Genomic DNA, 17,693 nt, shown 5'->3' with positions numbered 1-17,693 from the left:
TTTAAATGTATGCAATTAAGAATTAAGAATGGAAAAGACCGCAAAAGCAGACACGAAGGAAGCAGATGGACGGGTGGATGGGGTACCCCCTTCAGTAAAATGTGACTTTGGGAGTCTTGAAAGTAGATGGGACTGTAATAGGACAATATTCTTCGATCAGACAATTTAGAATGTCCAATTTTCTTTTCGAAAAAGGATAGAATGGATAAAAGTACACTTTCAAAAACGTCAAAAGCCGAACACCAATTTGATAGAAATCTGTTGCATATATGAAAAATTGTATATTAGTAACTTACCGTTTCCTGGGAACTGTCCTTGTGTGCCTGGACCAAATAAATATAGTGCAGTGAATATATATTATTAAAACAAAGAAAGAAAGCAAAATTGTTATTTACAAACACATTTCTGTAAACCTTTATACAAAAGTACAAGCTTACTCATTTTCATTTTAAAGAAATATACAGCCAATATATATATATATATATATATATATATATATATATATATATATATATATATATATATATATATATATACATCATAAGACATTGTTAAGAGGTGTTGCGTAGCTTTGGGTAACATTAAAAAATGCACCCATCACCATAAGGGAAGCCAAACGACAAAAGATAATTTAATAAAAATATTGATAAACTGATACAATGCAATGTATTCTTATGCGATATCAAATATGTATATTTTTCATTATACATTTAAGCTAGCTGAACTGGTATTGTTTTAAAGATTCCTAGACTTTTCTATGAATGTCGAATATGTAAGCCCCTTCATGCATTTACATTTTTATTAAAATATGCGATGACAAAGGTATGTTTCATAGAAAAATAAACTGTATAGTTGTGAAATAAATATAAGATTTTGAGATCTATCAAGCAAGTGTTTTTGTAATATATACTACACTAAATATATAACTGCTTGTTCCTATTCAATCAAATGACACTCTTTTTTCAATGCTTTTTCCTCAAGTTCTGATATCACATACATGTAGCAAATATTTGTTTTATCTTTATTCATAGTTTAAGTGGTAGAACATATTTATTAAAGAAAAAAAGAGATGTTGTGATCATTCGATAAATAAAACAAGCATTTTATATAAGTACATGTATGGGAAAAAATCTAAGTGCTGAATAACAGGTGAAAGTACTAAAACAAAAGTGATAAAGTACATTCAATCCATGTATATTCATACCTATAGGAAGTGATAACGGAGGTATCGAATCAAAAGCTAGAAAAATTTAGTAATAAATGACTGATTAATGTTCAATTAAAGCATCCATCAGTAAACAGTAAAAACAAAATTATCAAATCATAATAAATAAATAAAATTTAAATGTTTATAGTCTTACCAAGTCCATCTTGTCCTTGCCCTCCCTGTCCTACAAGGACGAGTATTCTAACATAGTAATACAATCCATAATAAAATGAATTATTCGAATATTTAGGTGAGTATAAAAACTAAATGATTTACTCATGTTACTAATGATTTTTTTTTTCAGAAAATTCCAAAACATGATATTACACATTATGTTTCGCCTTTACACTATGACCCAATCATATAGTTTACGATTTTTATCATACTAAAACTGAGAACCCTTATGTACAATTGCACTTTTAACACAAATGTTCCCGTAAATGGCATTTAACATTCTGAATTCTTTCAATTCTAATCAATTTACTATTTTGAAAGTTTTTTAGTCAATCGTATGACAAATTTTTCTTTGCAAGAAACATAACTATCAAAGGAGTGTGTTTTAAAAGGAGCAATGCATTTTATAAAAATAATAATCAATAATTTGTTTTTATTGAATTGGATGCAATGATTATCAGAAGAAAAGCTTTCTCTATAAGATTCGTACATGTACCTCCAGCTCCATTCAAAAACTGTGGTTGTTGGAATTGAAATTGTTGCCCTGCAAAATTATCTAAATTTATACGAAAATAAGTTTCATCTCTATAAGAGCCAGAATTCAGTTTAATGGGCATTATAGAATTGTTTTAATTGGCATTTTAAGTTATGAAAATAATCTCCTTACCTGTAAAAGATCCCGGAAATCCTGGCCTTCCTGAAATTTAAATCATTAAAATCTCCTGACAGAAGCATTCATAGTAACAATGTTTATTTGAAATTTAAAGTTCATATATATCATTTAGAGAATTTAGATTAGTTTAAGAGGAAATACTATACATAATTAAATGTGACATAATTGAAAGTTCTGCATTCAATGATATTTGGAACTCTATGTAAATGAAAATGTTTTTTAATAAATGTTAAAAGACTTAATTATATATATATTGTAATTAAAAACTATATTTAAAACAAGGTATAACTTGTCTTAAGTAATATGCTATTTCTTTGTATTTTTTTTTACACATAATTAATATCTCCATGCTTCATATACTAGATTTTACTTACCGCCTAATTGTGGGAGGAAGGGTGGTCTGCCTGAAAACAGAAAACTGGGAATATAATTGGCATAATCCCAAGTTTTATCTTTATCTCTTACAAAACAAATAATATATGGATAAATCTTTACAGCTGTACACTCCATGCCGCAGTGCATTACAGATATATCAACTTTTTATTGGGTTGACAATAACTAAAAGCATTTTGTATGTCAAAGAAAGTTTTGTATGCCTACTGGTAAAAAGCTGGATACTTTTAAATATTTAAATGTTACACACATACAAAAAAAGAATTTTTTTACTTTGAATACTTCGTTATCTAATATAAAAAGCTTATCGAAACTGGAAGTGCAACATATAATAAAGCAGTGAGGTTTTTTAATGTATCAACAGGTCTTTTTCTTTTTCACAAAAAAAAAAAAACTTTATGTACTAATTTAATGCCTTTTATTTTCTTTTTCTTAAAACAAATTAAAAAAAAAATAATTCTGGAAATCAAAAAATAAACAATTGTCCACGTGAATTCTTAGGTTTGTTTTTGTTTGTTTGTTATCGTTTTTTTTTTAATTTTCACCTTTAATTTAAAAATAGTTGACCTGTTAACAAAGTCCCCTCTCAAAAAAGTATTCCTTTTAACTTGTAGTATTAAAAAAAGTCCGAATAGCATGAACCAGAGGTGGTTGTCATTACCATTGCTTTCTTCATCTCAAAATTATCCATTTATATACATCTTTTATTTAATTATAATGGCTCTTCACTAGATACTAAATTCTATATCTAAGTATTGATTTTCTAAATATTAAAAACTATATATCCTTTTTAAAAGTTGAAAAACTTCAACCGTTAAAGGCATTCTGGTTACATAAAGTTAAATTGTTTGAAATGAATCCGATATGATATATATTGACACCACCAATATATATATATTTATATATATTCTGTGAAATCACAATTTTCGTGGGATTTATGTTCTTGGTTGGCTTGTTTTTTTTTTGTTTTTTTTTGTTTTTTGTTTTTTGTTTGTTTGTTTGTTTGTTTGTTTGTTTTTTTTGGTATGAAGAGACCCACGAATTCATGACCTCAGTGAAATGTAAAACATATTAAACTTCAAATCCCCACAAACCAGGATTTTTTTCTTTAACCATGAAAATTTGACCCCACGAAAATATGTGATTTTCCAGTACATAAGTTTAAAATGCATACTGTATAAGAAAAGAATAACTCGCAGGATTAATTTTCGCTTCATAAGTGCTCCTTACAAATCTACATATTCAGGAAACAGAAAATAATTTATTATGTTTAAAAATTATCATAAATACAAAACAAACTTGAAGTTTGTGTAAGTTCAGACACCCTGAATTAAGTGCCATAGGGAAAATTGTCAAAATTATACACCTGCGAATTTAAATCTCTATACAGTACACAATTGTGTTCACCAGATAGAAACACCATTCAATCTAAGGAACATTCTAATCTTTAAACTCGTACTTCAGCTTCAGTCACACTAGATATAATACAGATGGTGTATAGAAAGTGACTAATATATGGTTTGTAATATTCTATGGTGCTTTTAAGGTTTAATACAAAGGTGCTCGTGTGATCACAAATACCTGGGAATGGCAAAAATGGAGGAAAGCCTCCTGTGAAAGATAATTATTGTTATTTGGAAGAATGAACTAAGTTTTCTGAAATTCAATGCATGTCTTTGATAAACGAAACATATTTATCATTCAAAAATACAAAACTGATCCGTGAAAATATGAAAAAAGATGATCTTTCATACCTCTAAATGGCACAAATGGAATTTGTCCAGGTTGCCCAAATGGGGGAAATGCTTCATGAATGAGATAAAAGTAAGGTATTTGATATATTTATCGAATTATGATTTTTTTTTAATTAAAGTATGCTACTTAAAAATTAATTTGACCTTTCTTAACGAAAAAAATGTGAAATACTTATATAATACAAAACTGAAAAGAGGCTTATTTGTTATGGCCGAAATTATACAATTACTGAATAATCTTATCAATGAAACGTGTTTTCATGCTACTATTGATGAACTGAAGCTATCGAATGACACTTACGTCCCCTAGGTGGGGGGAAAAATGGTCTTTGGAATGGGTTTCCTCCACCTGTCGTAATTAAATAAAAGCATAATTATGATTAGAGCGAGCGCAGCGAGCTTTACACACCGTCAACAAATTAAAACCTCATGTTTCAAATATGTTCCTTGGAGGAAAACATATTTATATTTAATTTTATTAAAATCATATCCTTTGATCCGCTCACATATATCGCTTAGGGATATAATTTTAACCAGATTGATTTAAATTAAAAGCGAGCGCAGCGAGAGGCGCGAAGCATGTAGAATAGTGTGTGAACAGGGTGAATTCGAGTCGAAATCGAAAAGTATATATATTGCGTCCATATGAAAAATGTTTTAGTCCTTACATCATAGAAACAACTTACTTAAAAGGTTTGTAAGAAAATATAGGATTATAATCTTTCTGTCATAAAAAACTTCAAATCAAATCAAATTTTTCTGGGGGGAGGTGTCCCGATTTGTCGGAAAAGTCCAAGAAATTTAAACCTTTCGAGTTTTGGGGTGTCTTTAAAATGTGAGAAAATGTTTAGTTCATAGTAAACGTGTGAATATTGATAAGAAAGTTATGAATCTAAACACACACACACACACACACACAAACCACGGAACTTTTACCTAACAAAGTAACATGAGCTAAGCTATGAGTTCTACTAAGCACTTATTTATTTAAATTCATTTAAATCAACTGAAATAAATGAAACCTAATTCAGAGAATTGTTTCCCTGCTTAATTAAAGGAAAAGAGGAAGATGGAAGAAGTTAGAAATATGCAGACGGAGAAAAAAGGACAACCTTGATATTTCAGCTTTTTGCCTTAAAGTCATTTAGAGTTGTTTTAAATGAAAGAAATTCATGTCTTAAGTTTCATTACAAAAGCTTGCAGACAACTTAAGTTATCACCTGAAATGTATGTATGCAATATACAAATTTCTGATTTGGGTTTTTGACCGTTTGGCCTCAGAATCAATAGGAAGCCTTTTTAAAGTCTTTTGAATAAAGGTATAAAAGAAGATGGGTGAACAAGGCGGGCGAAGTGCCTATAGTGCGACAAACATGAAGTGGAAAATAAAATCTCAATTATATAAAAATTTTCTTTGATATTTCATCTAACATTAAAGTTTATTTTATGCTAAATCTCTACAATTTGCAAAAATCTCACAAAGACTGAAATTATTTGCCTACGAAATAGCATACACACACTAAAGAGGACAAAAAGGATCATTTTCTCACACTTTAACAAAATTTTTCGATGTGAGTGGGTCTTCGCTCCATTTTTTTGAAAGTTGATCCTAAAAGTTTGCATAAAAATATACATTTTTTGGTTTACAAAAACATGGAGCAAAGACCCACTATACCTTAAAAGTACACTTTTATGACAAAGCATTCGTATCTTTCCGAGAAATACTTGAAGTCCATTAAGTCAAGGTCATATCACAAACATGATTTAAATGCCACTATTCGTCAGTAGCTGCGTGGCGAAGTGGTTAGCGTGTTAGTCTCAAAACAATATGATACTCCGGGTTTTTATTGATAGGGGTTCGAATCTCACGAATACCATTTTATTTTTTTTAATAAAAGAATAATTTTTCCGAGATCTTTTTTCTCAGAAAAGTTTTGTTAATCATAATTTCATAAATTTCAATAATGAGAACTTTATTTTAAATACTTAATTCACAAATTGAATATGATTTTATTAATATCTGAAGCTATAGGCATTCTGCACGCCTTGTTCACCCATCTTCTTTAATTGCAGAACCTCCAAAAGTACTAGACTTAATACCAGAAAAACATTTTATACAAGATATGAATTTTTGACCTTGACCTCTTGACCTCAAAATCAAAAGGGTTTTTTTTAGTCACTAGGAGTTACCATGTGATATATAACTTCATTGAAAAAGAGAAGGAGAACTAAAATTGTCATCTGGAAATCATTTTTGCAATTAAAAATTTCTGACCTTGACCTTTGACCTTTTGACCTCACAATCAATGGGGGTCTTCTTTACGTCATATAGGGAGTTGTGATATAAAATTTCATTGCAAAAAGCTCAGGGGCTTCCTGAGAGGAGGGGATAATAACTGCGCTCGCCCAACGATCAAGCTGTTATGTAAACATATATATATTTACATTAACAAACAGTCTACAAAAATATTTTGAAAGCTTTTCTTGGTGATTACATGTACTTTCAAATTAAATATAAAAAAATTTTAGACTCAGCAATAGGAAAAAGCTTGGCAACAACGTGCTAATTCTGGGATATTTCATATTTATATGTGTATATGTGTGCAATATACCGGTGGTTAAATATTTGATATTGTGCATAGTGAAAAATTTAATATCACCCATTACCCACAGGACTGACAGAAAATGTCGAATGTTTGAACAGTTTGGATACTCTGGCATCTAATGTTTTCCATTCAAAATTCACAAAGGGCATAGTAGAAGCGTTACAATATCAAAAGCATTAAAGCAACCCAGAAAGGCAAGCTATGCACATTCCGTCTTTTATAATAATTAAATCTTGATATAAGATAATGTTAAGATATTGATATACATATATGTTATATAGCATAAAATTTATATGGCTAAATATAAAGCTGTAGTAAAAAAAAACATACCTCGTGCTGTTGTTGGTGTTTGATTAGTAGGTTGTGCATTAGCTGCAAGCGAGCGTGGAAGCAAAACTTCAGGCTGAATAGCAAAAGCACGAATAAGAGACACTGGGACCCCTACCCTCCGGATTCTTTCCCGGGGGAGGCGATCCCTATTAGCTATCATAATACTTGCAGCTCCGTTGGTCAGAAGTAACATTTGTCCTCTCTCACCTAAAAAGTTGTTTTGTTGGGGTAATGTTTGAAAATTCTGTGGGAGACCAGGTAGTTGTTGAGTGAACCCAGGCGTTTGTTGTAGTTGTTGTGGGAATCCAGGCGTTTGTTGTAGTTGTTGTGGGAACCCAGCTGTTTGTTGTAGTTGTTGGGGGAACCCAGGAAGTTGTTGTAGTTGCTGTTGCTGCTGTTGTCTTAAGCTTGGCCTCTGAGCCGGTGCTGATTGGCCGTTCAAGACGTCCTGGCCTCCTCCACCACCTCCTGGATTACCGTTAGTTCCACCACCGGTTTGCCATTGTCCTGATTTTTAAAATAATTTTCGAGATAAGCATTATAAAATCATGTTGGTAAATAATAAAAATGAAAATCTTATGAAAGTTTATTATCAAAAGGCATACATTGACTAGATCTGACATTTAAATATGCTCTTAATTCGTGTTAAGACCATCTTTAAACTAATGTTTGTTTGCCCTCTTCCGACTCAGGGTAAAATCATTGGGTCGGTAGGTAGATGGTTAAATTTTTTCCAGAAAAGTTCAAAATACTTATTGACAGGATGAGAGAATTCAGGAATAAAAAGAAAAAAAATATCGTTTCCTGGGGTTAAATAAGTTTTTAGTCAGGCGGTCGGGAGAGGGCAAACAAAAAAATTTAAAGATGGCCTAAAAGATAAAATTTTAGATTGTAATGTTCTTCTTCATATGGTCATACAATAGTTTGATTTTAGATATTTGGGGGCGCCAATCTCTATCTTTCTCATTTATCACGAGATTTGTGTTTAGAAGTATCGTGTTTATTGTATATGATGCAGATGGAATTAAAGTGTAATGGTCACTTCTGATTTACTAGTATTTTCATGCATTACTTTTATTCATGTTTTAGCCTATGCCTAACATGCAGCTGTGAACAAAGCACAGTCAGCCTTTCCACTTTCATTCTTATCAAACCATAAAATGCTAATATAATTAATAACGATATTCTGTGATCATGGCTTTATGAATAGCAAACGCTCTGTTGGCATATTTTCCATCATACGCGATAGCTCATCGTGGAAAATATGTCAGCAGAGCAAATGCTATTCATAACGCCTTGCTCACTGAACAAGCATTCTGAGAGTATTGCATTAGCAATACAAGTCCCCTACCAGCAAGTGTAATCTGGTTCCCGTTAAGAATTGAAAATGCCATAATTCCGTCAAAAATTAATGAAGCGGGACGAAATGCAAACTTGATCTATAACTAATCAAGGTAAAGCCACATTCCAAAAATCAGCTCAATATCTACAAGCGTTTAGAAGAAAATTGCGGAAAACCCGTAAAAATTGAAAAGGCCGTAATTCCGTCAAAAATCAATGAAGCGGAACGAAATGCAAACTTGATCTGTAACTCATCAAGATACACTCACATACCAAAAATCAGCTCAATATCTGCAAGCGTTTAGGAAAAAGATGCGGAAAACCAAGTGGGGCAGACCGACAGACAGACAGACGGACAGACAGACAGACGGACGGACAGACTCAGAGGAAACCTATAGTCCCCTCCGGTTTCACCGGTAGGGGACTAATAAAGTTGTTTGTTTCTTATGCGTTTATTTAGTGACATCCTTCTCCCCAAATAAGTAAGCAAATCTAAAGTGATTTATGTTCATCTTTGAACATGTTTTTCTGGAGGTAGAATGGCAGATAGTCTATGTTAAAATGAAATACATGTATATCTCCCAGTTACTTCGATACGCAAGAGCATGCTCCACGTACGAACAACTTCTAAAACGAGGCAAGTTATTGACAAACAAGTTGATGAAACAAGGATATCAACAGTCTCGTCTAGAGTCATCATTTCGCAAGTTCTATGGTCGATACAGTGACGTTGTTGTCAGCAAATACAATCTATCATTAAGCCGAGTGCTGACTGACGTTTTTTCATTAGGCATTATTTTAACACTGAATTGTCTGCGGATTTTTCCGTTTGCCCGATCATGACAATGAGCACACGGAGGGTGTGATCGGTCGACAGGAGATGCTCATTCTTCCGTGGCACATGATCCCACCACTGGTGTTTTGGAGGTCCGTGTTTGCTCTGCTCCTGATTTGTTTTGATTCAATGGACTTTTGAGGTTGATTACTGTTAGTTATCTCCATATTACATGAGCTGAATATTTTCATCTTTATACAATATAATTTTCTAAAAGTTCAAAAACATTTTATAGGTGTAAAGAGATAATTAAATATTGCATTTTTACAGGATCACAATAGTTTGGCTAAGAAGAAAATATAGATTTGTATTCCAAGTAAATTTTACAAAATATATGCAAAGATAAAGGTCATATATTACTTAAGGTAGTTACCTTGAGAAAATGGAATAAATACTAAAATTCCTAGGAATATACGTAGAGACATTTCTGTGTTCTTTGGAAATTATGAGACAGCTTTTGTTCCTTTTTGTTTCGTTGGTTGATCTGAAAAACAAAGTACTAAGCGTTTAAAGTTGAAAAAATCTACATTGCTTTAATTGCTAATCAATGTGAAGAGTTCACGAATATGAAGATATGTATTATGATATTGTTTTGATTTGAACATTTTCCATTCAAAAAAAAACATAAAGAAAAGTTAAAACACAAGTTCTTACAACTTACAAGGTTTTTACCTTAACTGATTACAACTGTTAACATCAGTTAATTTACTATAGATTAACATTGGTAGACAAGCATGTTTGTTTTCATACATAAAGTTAATATTTGAAATATACATCAATTCAGGCGTTTGGCAGTAAAAGTTCAAGTAGATCTATACCAGAATCTCTAAAAAGAGGTATTCTTTTGATATCATCAATAAATTGTGCTTCATCTCTCCACAAAAGTAGTAAAATATTCAATTTCATCATATACTACTACGAGATTTTTAAAATATTCTTATTTCTACATATATTTCATGTAAACAGAACAATGAAATCAAATATTTACTAAGATTTTGCATATATTTATTATATTTAGATATTGAAATCCTGGCTTACGTGCAAAATGTTGGACAGCACTTGTTGAATTTTTATCTCGTTGCCAGATTACTGTTGTTTACAGTTACAAAAAAATGTATTTATAGAGATGGATCATACAGATTTAACCTATTCAAGCTACCACAGCAGTAAATATATATTAATTTAAACGTGTATGTCCCTTGAACAAATACAAAGAATGCATGCAACATTTAAGATTTCAAAAAACAAAATAAACTTCAAGGTTAAAGTGAACAAGGCTAATCGCGCTTTCTGAATTGTTAAATAAGGCTTCATGTTTTACTAAATACCTCGATAATCACCATTCATTATATTTTAGATATATTACTTAACACATCAGTGATGTTAATATGGGTCACAGCAAGATTTATTATAGTCTGAAATTCTTGAATTTTCATTAAAGAATTCTAGGCTTAAGGTTACAATCTACTTTTTTTAGATTTCGTCAGTTTAGTATTTAAACAAAATGTAAACCGAAATGAAACATTATTAATCATTATATATATCTAAGTCACGTGCCTTTTAAACTACGGTAACCGTGAAAATATGTTGTTAATCTAAGAAACGTAAGGCAAAACTTACCCTTCACTGTACAAAATGGCCGAAATAAGTTGTATTAACGCCATATTCTTGTCTTAAAATTAATTTTTATGCAATAATTAAAGAAACCAAAATTAATTTGTCAAAGCTCTCTGAAACGAGACAGTTGCATAATTTGAAAAGTTTACACGGAAGCAGAAAACAGAAAAAAACAAGGTATTTCTTTAATGACAATTTAAAATGCAACTTTCAAACTTGTTGGTCATCCTTGAAACAAAGAGTAAGCAGAGATCATTTGTTGTATTATAAAGTAATTAACAAATTGAATTATAAAAAGAACGTATTATGTTCGAAGGAAAAACAACTAGTGGTCTATATACTAGTATCAAAAAATCGATTTGTTTCACTTTTTTTTTTTGGTTTTCGTCTGAACTTATCAGTGTGTTATTCAAGAGTAAGAATCTGAAATTGAAAAGGAGTTCATTGAAAGAAAAAGTTTACATCATCAAAATTTGCACTCATATTGTAAAGACAGATGATGATCTTTTTAATAACTTTTGTCGACTAGTGTATAGATAAATGATTTATTAGATGAAATGAATTATTCCTTTTTTATGATTTATCGTCAATAAAAAGATCTATGGCGTTTTATCAATGTTTCGACTTCAATGAATACATACTAGAATAGTCATGTTTTCATAAAAATAGATATATATGATTGATTTGATCAAATTTCAATATATATTTTTCTTAAATGAACCGGATATGCAGCGAGTCTTAAGAATCAACTGGGAAGCTCTAGGGGAAAAAGTACAAAAATAAAAGCTTCATTGCGTTGACACAAAAATAAATCAAATGCAAGCATTCTGAGTAACACGGAAACGTCGAATTATAAAAGCATAATTTTATCTCGTGATTTCAATTAACAAATTGTCACATTAGATTTCTTGTCATGCTTGCGTAATGAAATTTTTATATATTTTTTCCCAAGCAAGATAAGAATTTTAATGCTGAAACAAAAAGGAATCTGATTTATGCAATGACTATTATGCAATTTCTCTGTAGAATACAAGAATATCCGAACTTGTGCCAGCAGTTGAGGTCAACATATATTTTCAATGTAATGCATCAAACTAGGGGAGAAATGATCTTTATAAGAAATAAATAATAGGAGCTTACATTAAGGAGGTTGGGGGGTCAACAAATTAACCACCAGATTTAACTTAATTTTTTAGATATGATATCTTAAGCTGTCAACTATCATTTGGCAAAGAAAAAATTCAAAAATTTTAGTTTTAAAATTTGATCATTTTCTATATCTTCATATGGAGCTCTTCTTCTAAAGGAGATCAATATAGTCTAAAAATGGCCACAACCCCCCAGCCTCTTTAAAGAAACTGCTTTTTTGGTCGTTAAATACTGTATTTAATTTTCGGGAGGAGAATAGCTGCTTAAATAACAAAACCGATGTCAGGTCGTGCTTAGTGATTATTGACAAAAAGCTAATTAACAATAAATTGTACAAGAATATAATTATGAGAAAAATCCCCCTCAAATCATTTACTTTTTATTCTGATTAATGATCTAGTACGTCATGAATTTTTCCTTTCATTTCAATCTGTAGACGATGTTCTTACAAGATACAATGATTAGGCAAACTTTGACTATTTATCATCACACCTTCTTTTTTCCGATAAACCCAGAAATGTATGTATTTTATTAGAAAGACATTGGTGTGTTAATATGGTAACTTCTTAAACGTAGGGATATCAATATATTCTTCCAACTAACATTAAACTAGGTGTTAATTAATCATTACTACATAATTATAATGTATGTTATTATCTGTTCGTGGTCAGTTGATCTGATATTAATAATTATGTGGCCTTTGTTGTCAGGACATCTTCTTATTCGTTTCTTCAGGTCAAAGTTGTTTTTTTAACAAAAAAAATCTTTTCTATAACAAGAAAATTAATAACAATAGGTTCAATAGCTTTAATAAGTATAATTAATAATCATTAATATTAACATTACTTTCATCTGTTACTTTAGCTGCCTGCGGGTATTTTTGATCTTTTTTTCGTATTTCATATTCAATAAAGTTTTATCAATGATCTACAAATCTATTTTAATTATTCATAATTGACATTCCATGCACGTAAACCAGGCGAGGTCTTTAATAGATGATTAGCATTAGTTGATTACAGGTCATAATCTTTTAATAAATAACCTTAAAAATCTAAAATGTATTAATACAAAAGATCAAAGTGCTTTTATATCAAGAATTTATAATGAAGACAAAGAATTTCTTACGATTAAGGGTATTTTTAAGGATTTTACGTTTGATTAATCGGGGCTACTTCCGTAATTGACTTCTATAGGGAGGTAAGGGCATATATGGGGCATTGAGTTTAATTAAGATAGCTTGTCAAAGTTTGATTCAAAAAGGTGAGTAAGAAACCAGTTGTCAATATTGCCAGATCATTTTCGTCTGATTACGAAGAATTTTACTTTTTTTGGAAAGATCTCTTTTTTTCATGGACATACTATAATCTTATATGTTAAGTATATTAAAGCAAATTATTAAGTTCAGATTTATAATGAGATTTGAAATAATTCCATTTAACACTGAATTAAAAGAATCATTAAAAAAAAACATTTTTAGTTGTCAGGAAAATTGATACATGTACATAATTTTTTTGGAAGACAATACATGTTAAACTTCAGCTTTTATTGAAAGCGCACATATATCATTTTTACATGCTACCAAGAAATGTAAACTTGTCAATCCTAATTAACTTTCTTAATTATCCTGCCAAAGAAGACCCCGTCAAGAATGACACATTATCATGTGCGCACTTGTTCTAAGAAATGGAAAAAATTCAGCTTTTTTTCTAGGACTTTACAAACGAGCTGTTTCTGACAAATATCCGCAGGTGCCATGTGAAACAGCTGAAATATGTTGTTTTTTCTTGTCTCCTCGTAGTAAGAAATAACACGGGTTCAACATATCCATTGGAAATTCTGCACAGTGGCGATACAAACATGCTTTAATGTTTATCTGTGGCGGTCTTATGATCAAAGTTATGATGTATTTCTTTTCTTTTTCATTTTTCTTAAATTGAAATATTGATTTGTTGTAATTAATCAAGCAATATAGCCTTATCAATCAATGTTTCGAAAGAGCCTAATGTTTTCGTGATTTACATACTGGCAGCAATCCATTACAAATACTCCAAAAACGCTTTCCATTATGACTTGGTTTTGAACATTTTTCTTTAAATTTTAAAAATGAAAATTCATTTCTCACCTTATATTATTTTTTCGTAATTGTCCAGTTGTGTCCCTTTAGAGTACTTTTCGCAGTCCTGTTTATATCCCTTTAGTTTGTCTTGTGTTGTCTCTCTCAGGGACTGTCGTCTAATAATTCACCTGCATTACCTCTCGATCTATCATTTCCGTGACGTTGTTCGTTTGACAGTTGTCTTTGTGAGATTTGTTTCCTTTCAAATTAACGAACACGTGCATGGAGAGAGAACAGTAAGAGCTGCGGTAACCGGCCCGACCCTCCATCTTTTGTTTTACCGTAAAAACAATTAATCATTTTTTTTTTTATTGATAATCATGACAAATGCGGAAATTAAATAAGTTCATGTTAATTGTCTAGGTTTAGGAACTGTTTCTCTCTAATCAAGTAGTTAAACTTATATAAATCAATAACTGTAATTGAGTATTTAAATTGAATGGGTATGATTTTAAAATCATTTACCCATAGGATTTTTAATAAACTAACATCCCAAGCACTAGCAGAAAGCGTATTTTTATTTCATAGATGAATTTAGGTTCAAAAACACCACCATTTAAAAATAAAAATCCAGAGATGATAGTTTTTACAAGTTCAGAAAAAAATGTCCAAAACGATGTTATTCGTCCCAGTATAAGTATCTTGAGCAAAAATCCTCTAGCTGATTAGTTACACATACAAAATGCCAAGCAGACAAGCATGAAAAAGGAAATTACTTTCATTACTTCCTTAAGGATAGTTAATTATAGTACCTATAAAATTACCTTGATTTATCAATCTTTATTTCTGTTTCTTCTCAAAAAATTTTTCTTAAATTGTAGAAATACTTAGATCTGCCATAAAAGTTGACAAATTAAAATTTTTGGAGTGTATATTTTTACATGTAGCTCACCTGAACTGAAGGCTTAGTTAGCTTTTCTGATCAAAGGGTTCCGGCGTCCGTCTGTCGTGTGTCGTCTGTCATCTATAACCTTTTCACAGTTTCGACTTCTCAAGAATCACTTGGCTAATTTTAACCAAACTTGTCACAAAGAATTCTTGGTTGAAGAGGATTCAAGTTTGTTCAAATGAAGGGCCACATCAGATAATTGAGAATTAGTGAAACTTTTAAAAATCATTTTCTCAAGAACCACTTGGCCAGAAAAGATGAACCTTAATTGAAAGCTTCATTACATAGTGTAGATTCAGATTATTTTTCTAATCATGACCCTCGGGAATAGGGTGGTGCCACAAAAGGCGATCAATTTTTTTCATTGGAATATTCATGTACAAGAAAAATTTTCAAAAATCTTCTCAAGAAGAAGCCATGTTTAGTCGTATTTATATAGAAGCATCCTCAGGTGTAGATTCAAGATTGTTCAAATCATGAACCCCGGGGTTAGGGCGGGGGCCCATTCAGCGATCAAACTTTTACATAAGAATATATAGAGACTTTTTTTTAAAAAATCTTCCCAAGAGCAGCTATGCCATGGTTATTCATATTTATGGGGTACGAAACGTAGTTTTGAGCTTTATTTTCTTATTCCCTGACTGTATACTTTAAAGAGTTGCAATATTTAAAGGACATTTGTGTGATTTAATGATGTCTGGTAATGCTGTACAACTCCTCTGAATCAAGTTTTTTAGGAAACATCTGTTAAAACTATACTTTTGTTTATTTTTATTAAATCTTTTTTATCGTTGGATATCTTTTCAAAACTCCTGGTAATGTATGATGATTTTTTTTTGTCTAAAAAACATCTGATGGTACTATGATTTTAAATTAAGAATATCTTGGAAAATTTTCAGTGGGAAAGATACATTGTAAAGTATAAATGCATGTAAGCTGCTAAGATCTTAAATAAAAGCATCTTCAGGTAGTGAAGATTCAAGTTTCTTCAAATTTTGACCCCCCAGGTGCAGAGTGGGGCTAAAATGGGCGTTCAAAGTTTTACATGGGAATAAATAGGAAAATCTTAATAAAAATCTTCTTCTGGAAGAAAAGGCTAAGCAATGATTAATCGTATTTATATGAAAACATCCTCAGGTAATGTAGATCAAAGTTTGTTCAAGTCAATACCCTCAGGGTACAATAGGAGATCAAATTTTTACATATGAGTGTGTAGGAAAAGTCTTTAATTCTTTCTTTATGTAAAGAGAAGCCATGATGAGGCATATTGATATGCAAGCATCCTCAAGTATTTAGATTTACGTTTGTTCAGATCAAAGCCCTCAAGAATAGGTTGAGACTATAAAAGGGAATCAGAGTTTTACAAGGGAGTACATTGGACGAAATCTTTAAAAGGAGTTGCAAGATCACGATTAATCTTATTAATAAGCAAAACTTACCTAAGAAATGTAGAGTAGCTAGACTTTTTTAAGTTATGAGCCCTTGGGTTAAGTACAATTTTACATTCTGACAAATTTTTACATAATGCATGAAATATATGGAGATAACGAACAGTATTCAAGCTCAAAGTCCATTAAACAATACAAATTTTGGAGCAGAGAAAACACGAACCTCTAAAACATCAGAGGTGGGATCAAGTGCCATGGAGGAGTGAGCATCCCCTGCCGACCGAACACACCCGCCGTGTATTTGCTGACAAGGTCACTCTATCAACCATAGAACTTGCGAAATGACGACTTTATACGAGACTGCTGATATTCTTGTTTCATCAACTTGTAAGTATTCCAAAGTGTACAGGAAAAAATATCCAACAAAGCAGCAGGACCATGTTGGTCGTATTGATATTGAATCACCAAAATGTTGCGTTGATTTAACTTGAAATAAATCGCAACTCCTTTAGGTCTAGATTTTGGTTCACAACGTGGAGTCAAAATATTTATGAAATAAAAGAGGGTTTTTTTTTTTAATCTGCTTGGCCAGTGCTTCAGGTGTGCGTTGTGGCCCATATGGGCATCTTGTTTCATTATAAGCATCTTCGTTTTCAATGTACACACTAATTACACACACTTTTCTCTCCAGACACCATCGGCTTAAATGTGACCTAGGCATTACACTCGTATTTCTATGACATTCTCTTTTACATTTTCTCTATACATTTTCTTTATTCAAAGCAATATGATTTTCTGAAAATTATAGATTATCAGTAAAGTTCGCGAAATTAAGGTCTTTGATATTTATTTTGATGTCATCAAATAAGATGTAATTTATTTAATTATTTTTTTTCTTAATTTATTTATTTATTTTGAGAACCATGGATAAATCAAATATTCAACAAACTGGAATAAATAACATCTTTCTCTTCATAATTCATTGATTTTCACTTATAATATATTTTGAGATGTACATGTAGGTAAACACCTTTCAACAAAAAGATTGATAAAAGTAGTTAAAAATCCAGACCGCTATACTGAGACAGAGCTTTGAATTTTTAAAGTCAAAGAAAGCGGTTTAAAGCCTATAATACATGTATTATGAGGTGTAAGATCTTGATTTTGTACTCATATTAAGGATTAAAAATTGGAGAACAACTTAACAAAGATAAGAAAATA

At 31.0% G+C, this 17,693-nt stretch overlaps 1 protein-coding gene across 50 annotated transcripts in view; it reads right to left on the bottom strand.

Annotated features, from left to right (window-relative positions):
• Positions 1 to 14,416, bottom strand: part of LOC133192155 (collagen alpha-1(IV) chain-like) — a 44,628-nt gene extending 30,212 nt beyond the window's left edge. For 23 of the 50 annotated variants that reach the window (XM_061328050.1, XM_061328053.1, XM_061328077.1 and 20 more), the window contains exons 1-12: positions 14,202 to 14,410; positions 9,687 to 9,797; positions 7,345 to 7,644; positions 4,503 to 4,550; positions 4,202 to 4,252; positions 4,029 to 4,058; positions 2,429 to 2,458; positions 2,049 to 2,078; positions 1,878 to 1,937; positions 1,362 to 1,391; positions 1,205 to 1,240; positions 297 to 323 (exon numbers count right to left, since the gene is read on the bottom strand). In XM_061328050.1, coding sequence (XP_061184034.1) covers positions 297 to 323; positions 1,205 to 1,240; positions 1,362 to 1,391; positions 1,878 to 1,937; positions 2,049 to 2,078; positions 2,429 to 2,458; positions 4,029 to 4,058; positions 4,202 to 4,252; positions 4,503 to 4,550; positions 7,345 to 7,644; positions 9,687 to 9,738 — 694 coding nt within the window. In that variant the 5' untranslated portion in view covers positions 9,739 to 9,797; positions 14,202 to 14,410. Of the gene's footprint in view, positions 1 to 296; positions 324 to 1,204; positions 1,241 to 1,361; positions 1,392 to 1,877; positions 1,938 to 2,048; positions 2,079 to 2,428; positions 2,459 to 4,028; positions 4,059 to 4,201; positions 4,253 to 4,502; positions 4,551 to 7,344; positions 7,645 to 9,686; positions 9,798 to 14,201 lie in introns of all 50 variants that reach the window. The other 27 variants (XM_061328070.1, XM_061328071.1, XM_061328088.1 and 24 more) reach the window with 11 other exon arrangements.
• Between the last annotated feature and the right edge of the window lie 3,277 nt (positions 14,417 to 17,693).

Source organism: Saccostrea echinata, unplaced genomic scaffold (genome assembly GCF_033153115.1).
Source record: "Saccostrea echinata isolate AGI-Se365-2 ecotype Australia unplaced genomic scaffold, CSIRO_AGI_Sech_v1 ptg000025l, whole genome shotgun sequence".
NCBI lineage: Eukaryota > Metazoa > Mollusca > Bivalvia > Ostreida > Ostreidae > Saccostrea > Saccostrea echinata.
The sequence above is the reverse complement of the archived record's forward strand: the minus strand, read 5'-3'. Positions and strand labels throughout refer to the sequence as shown.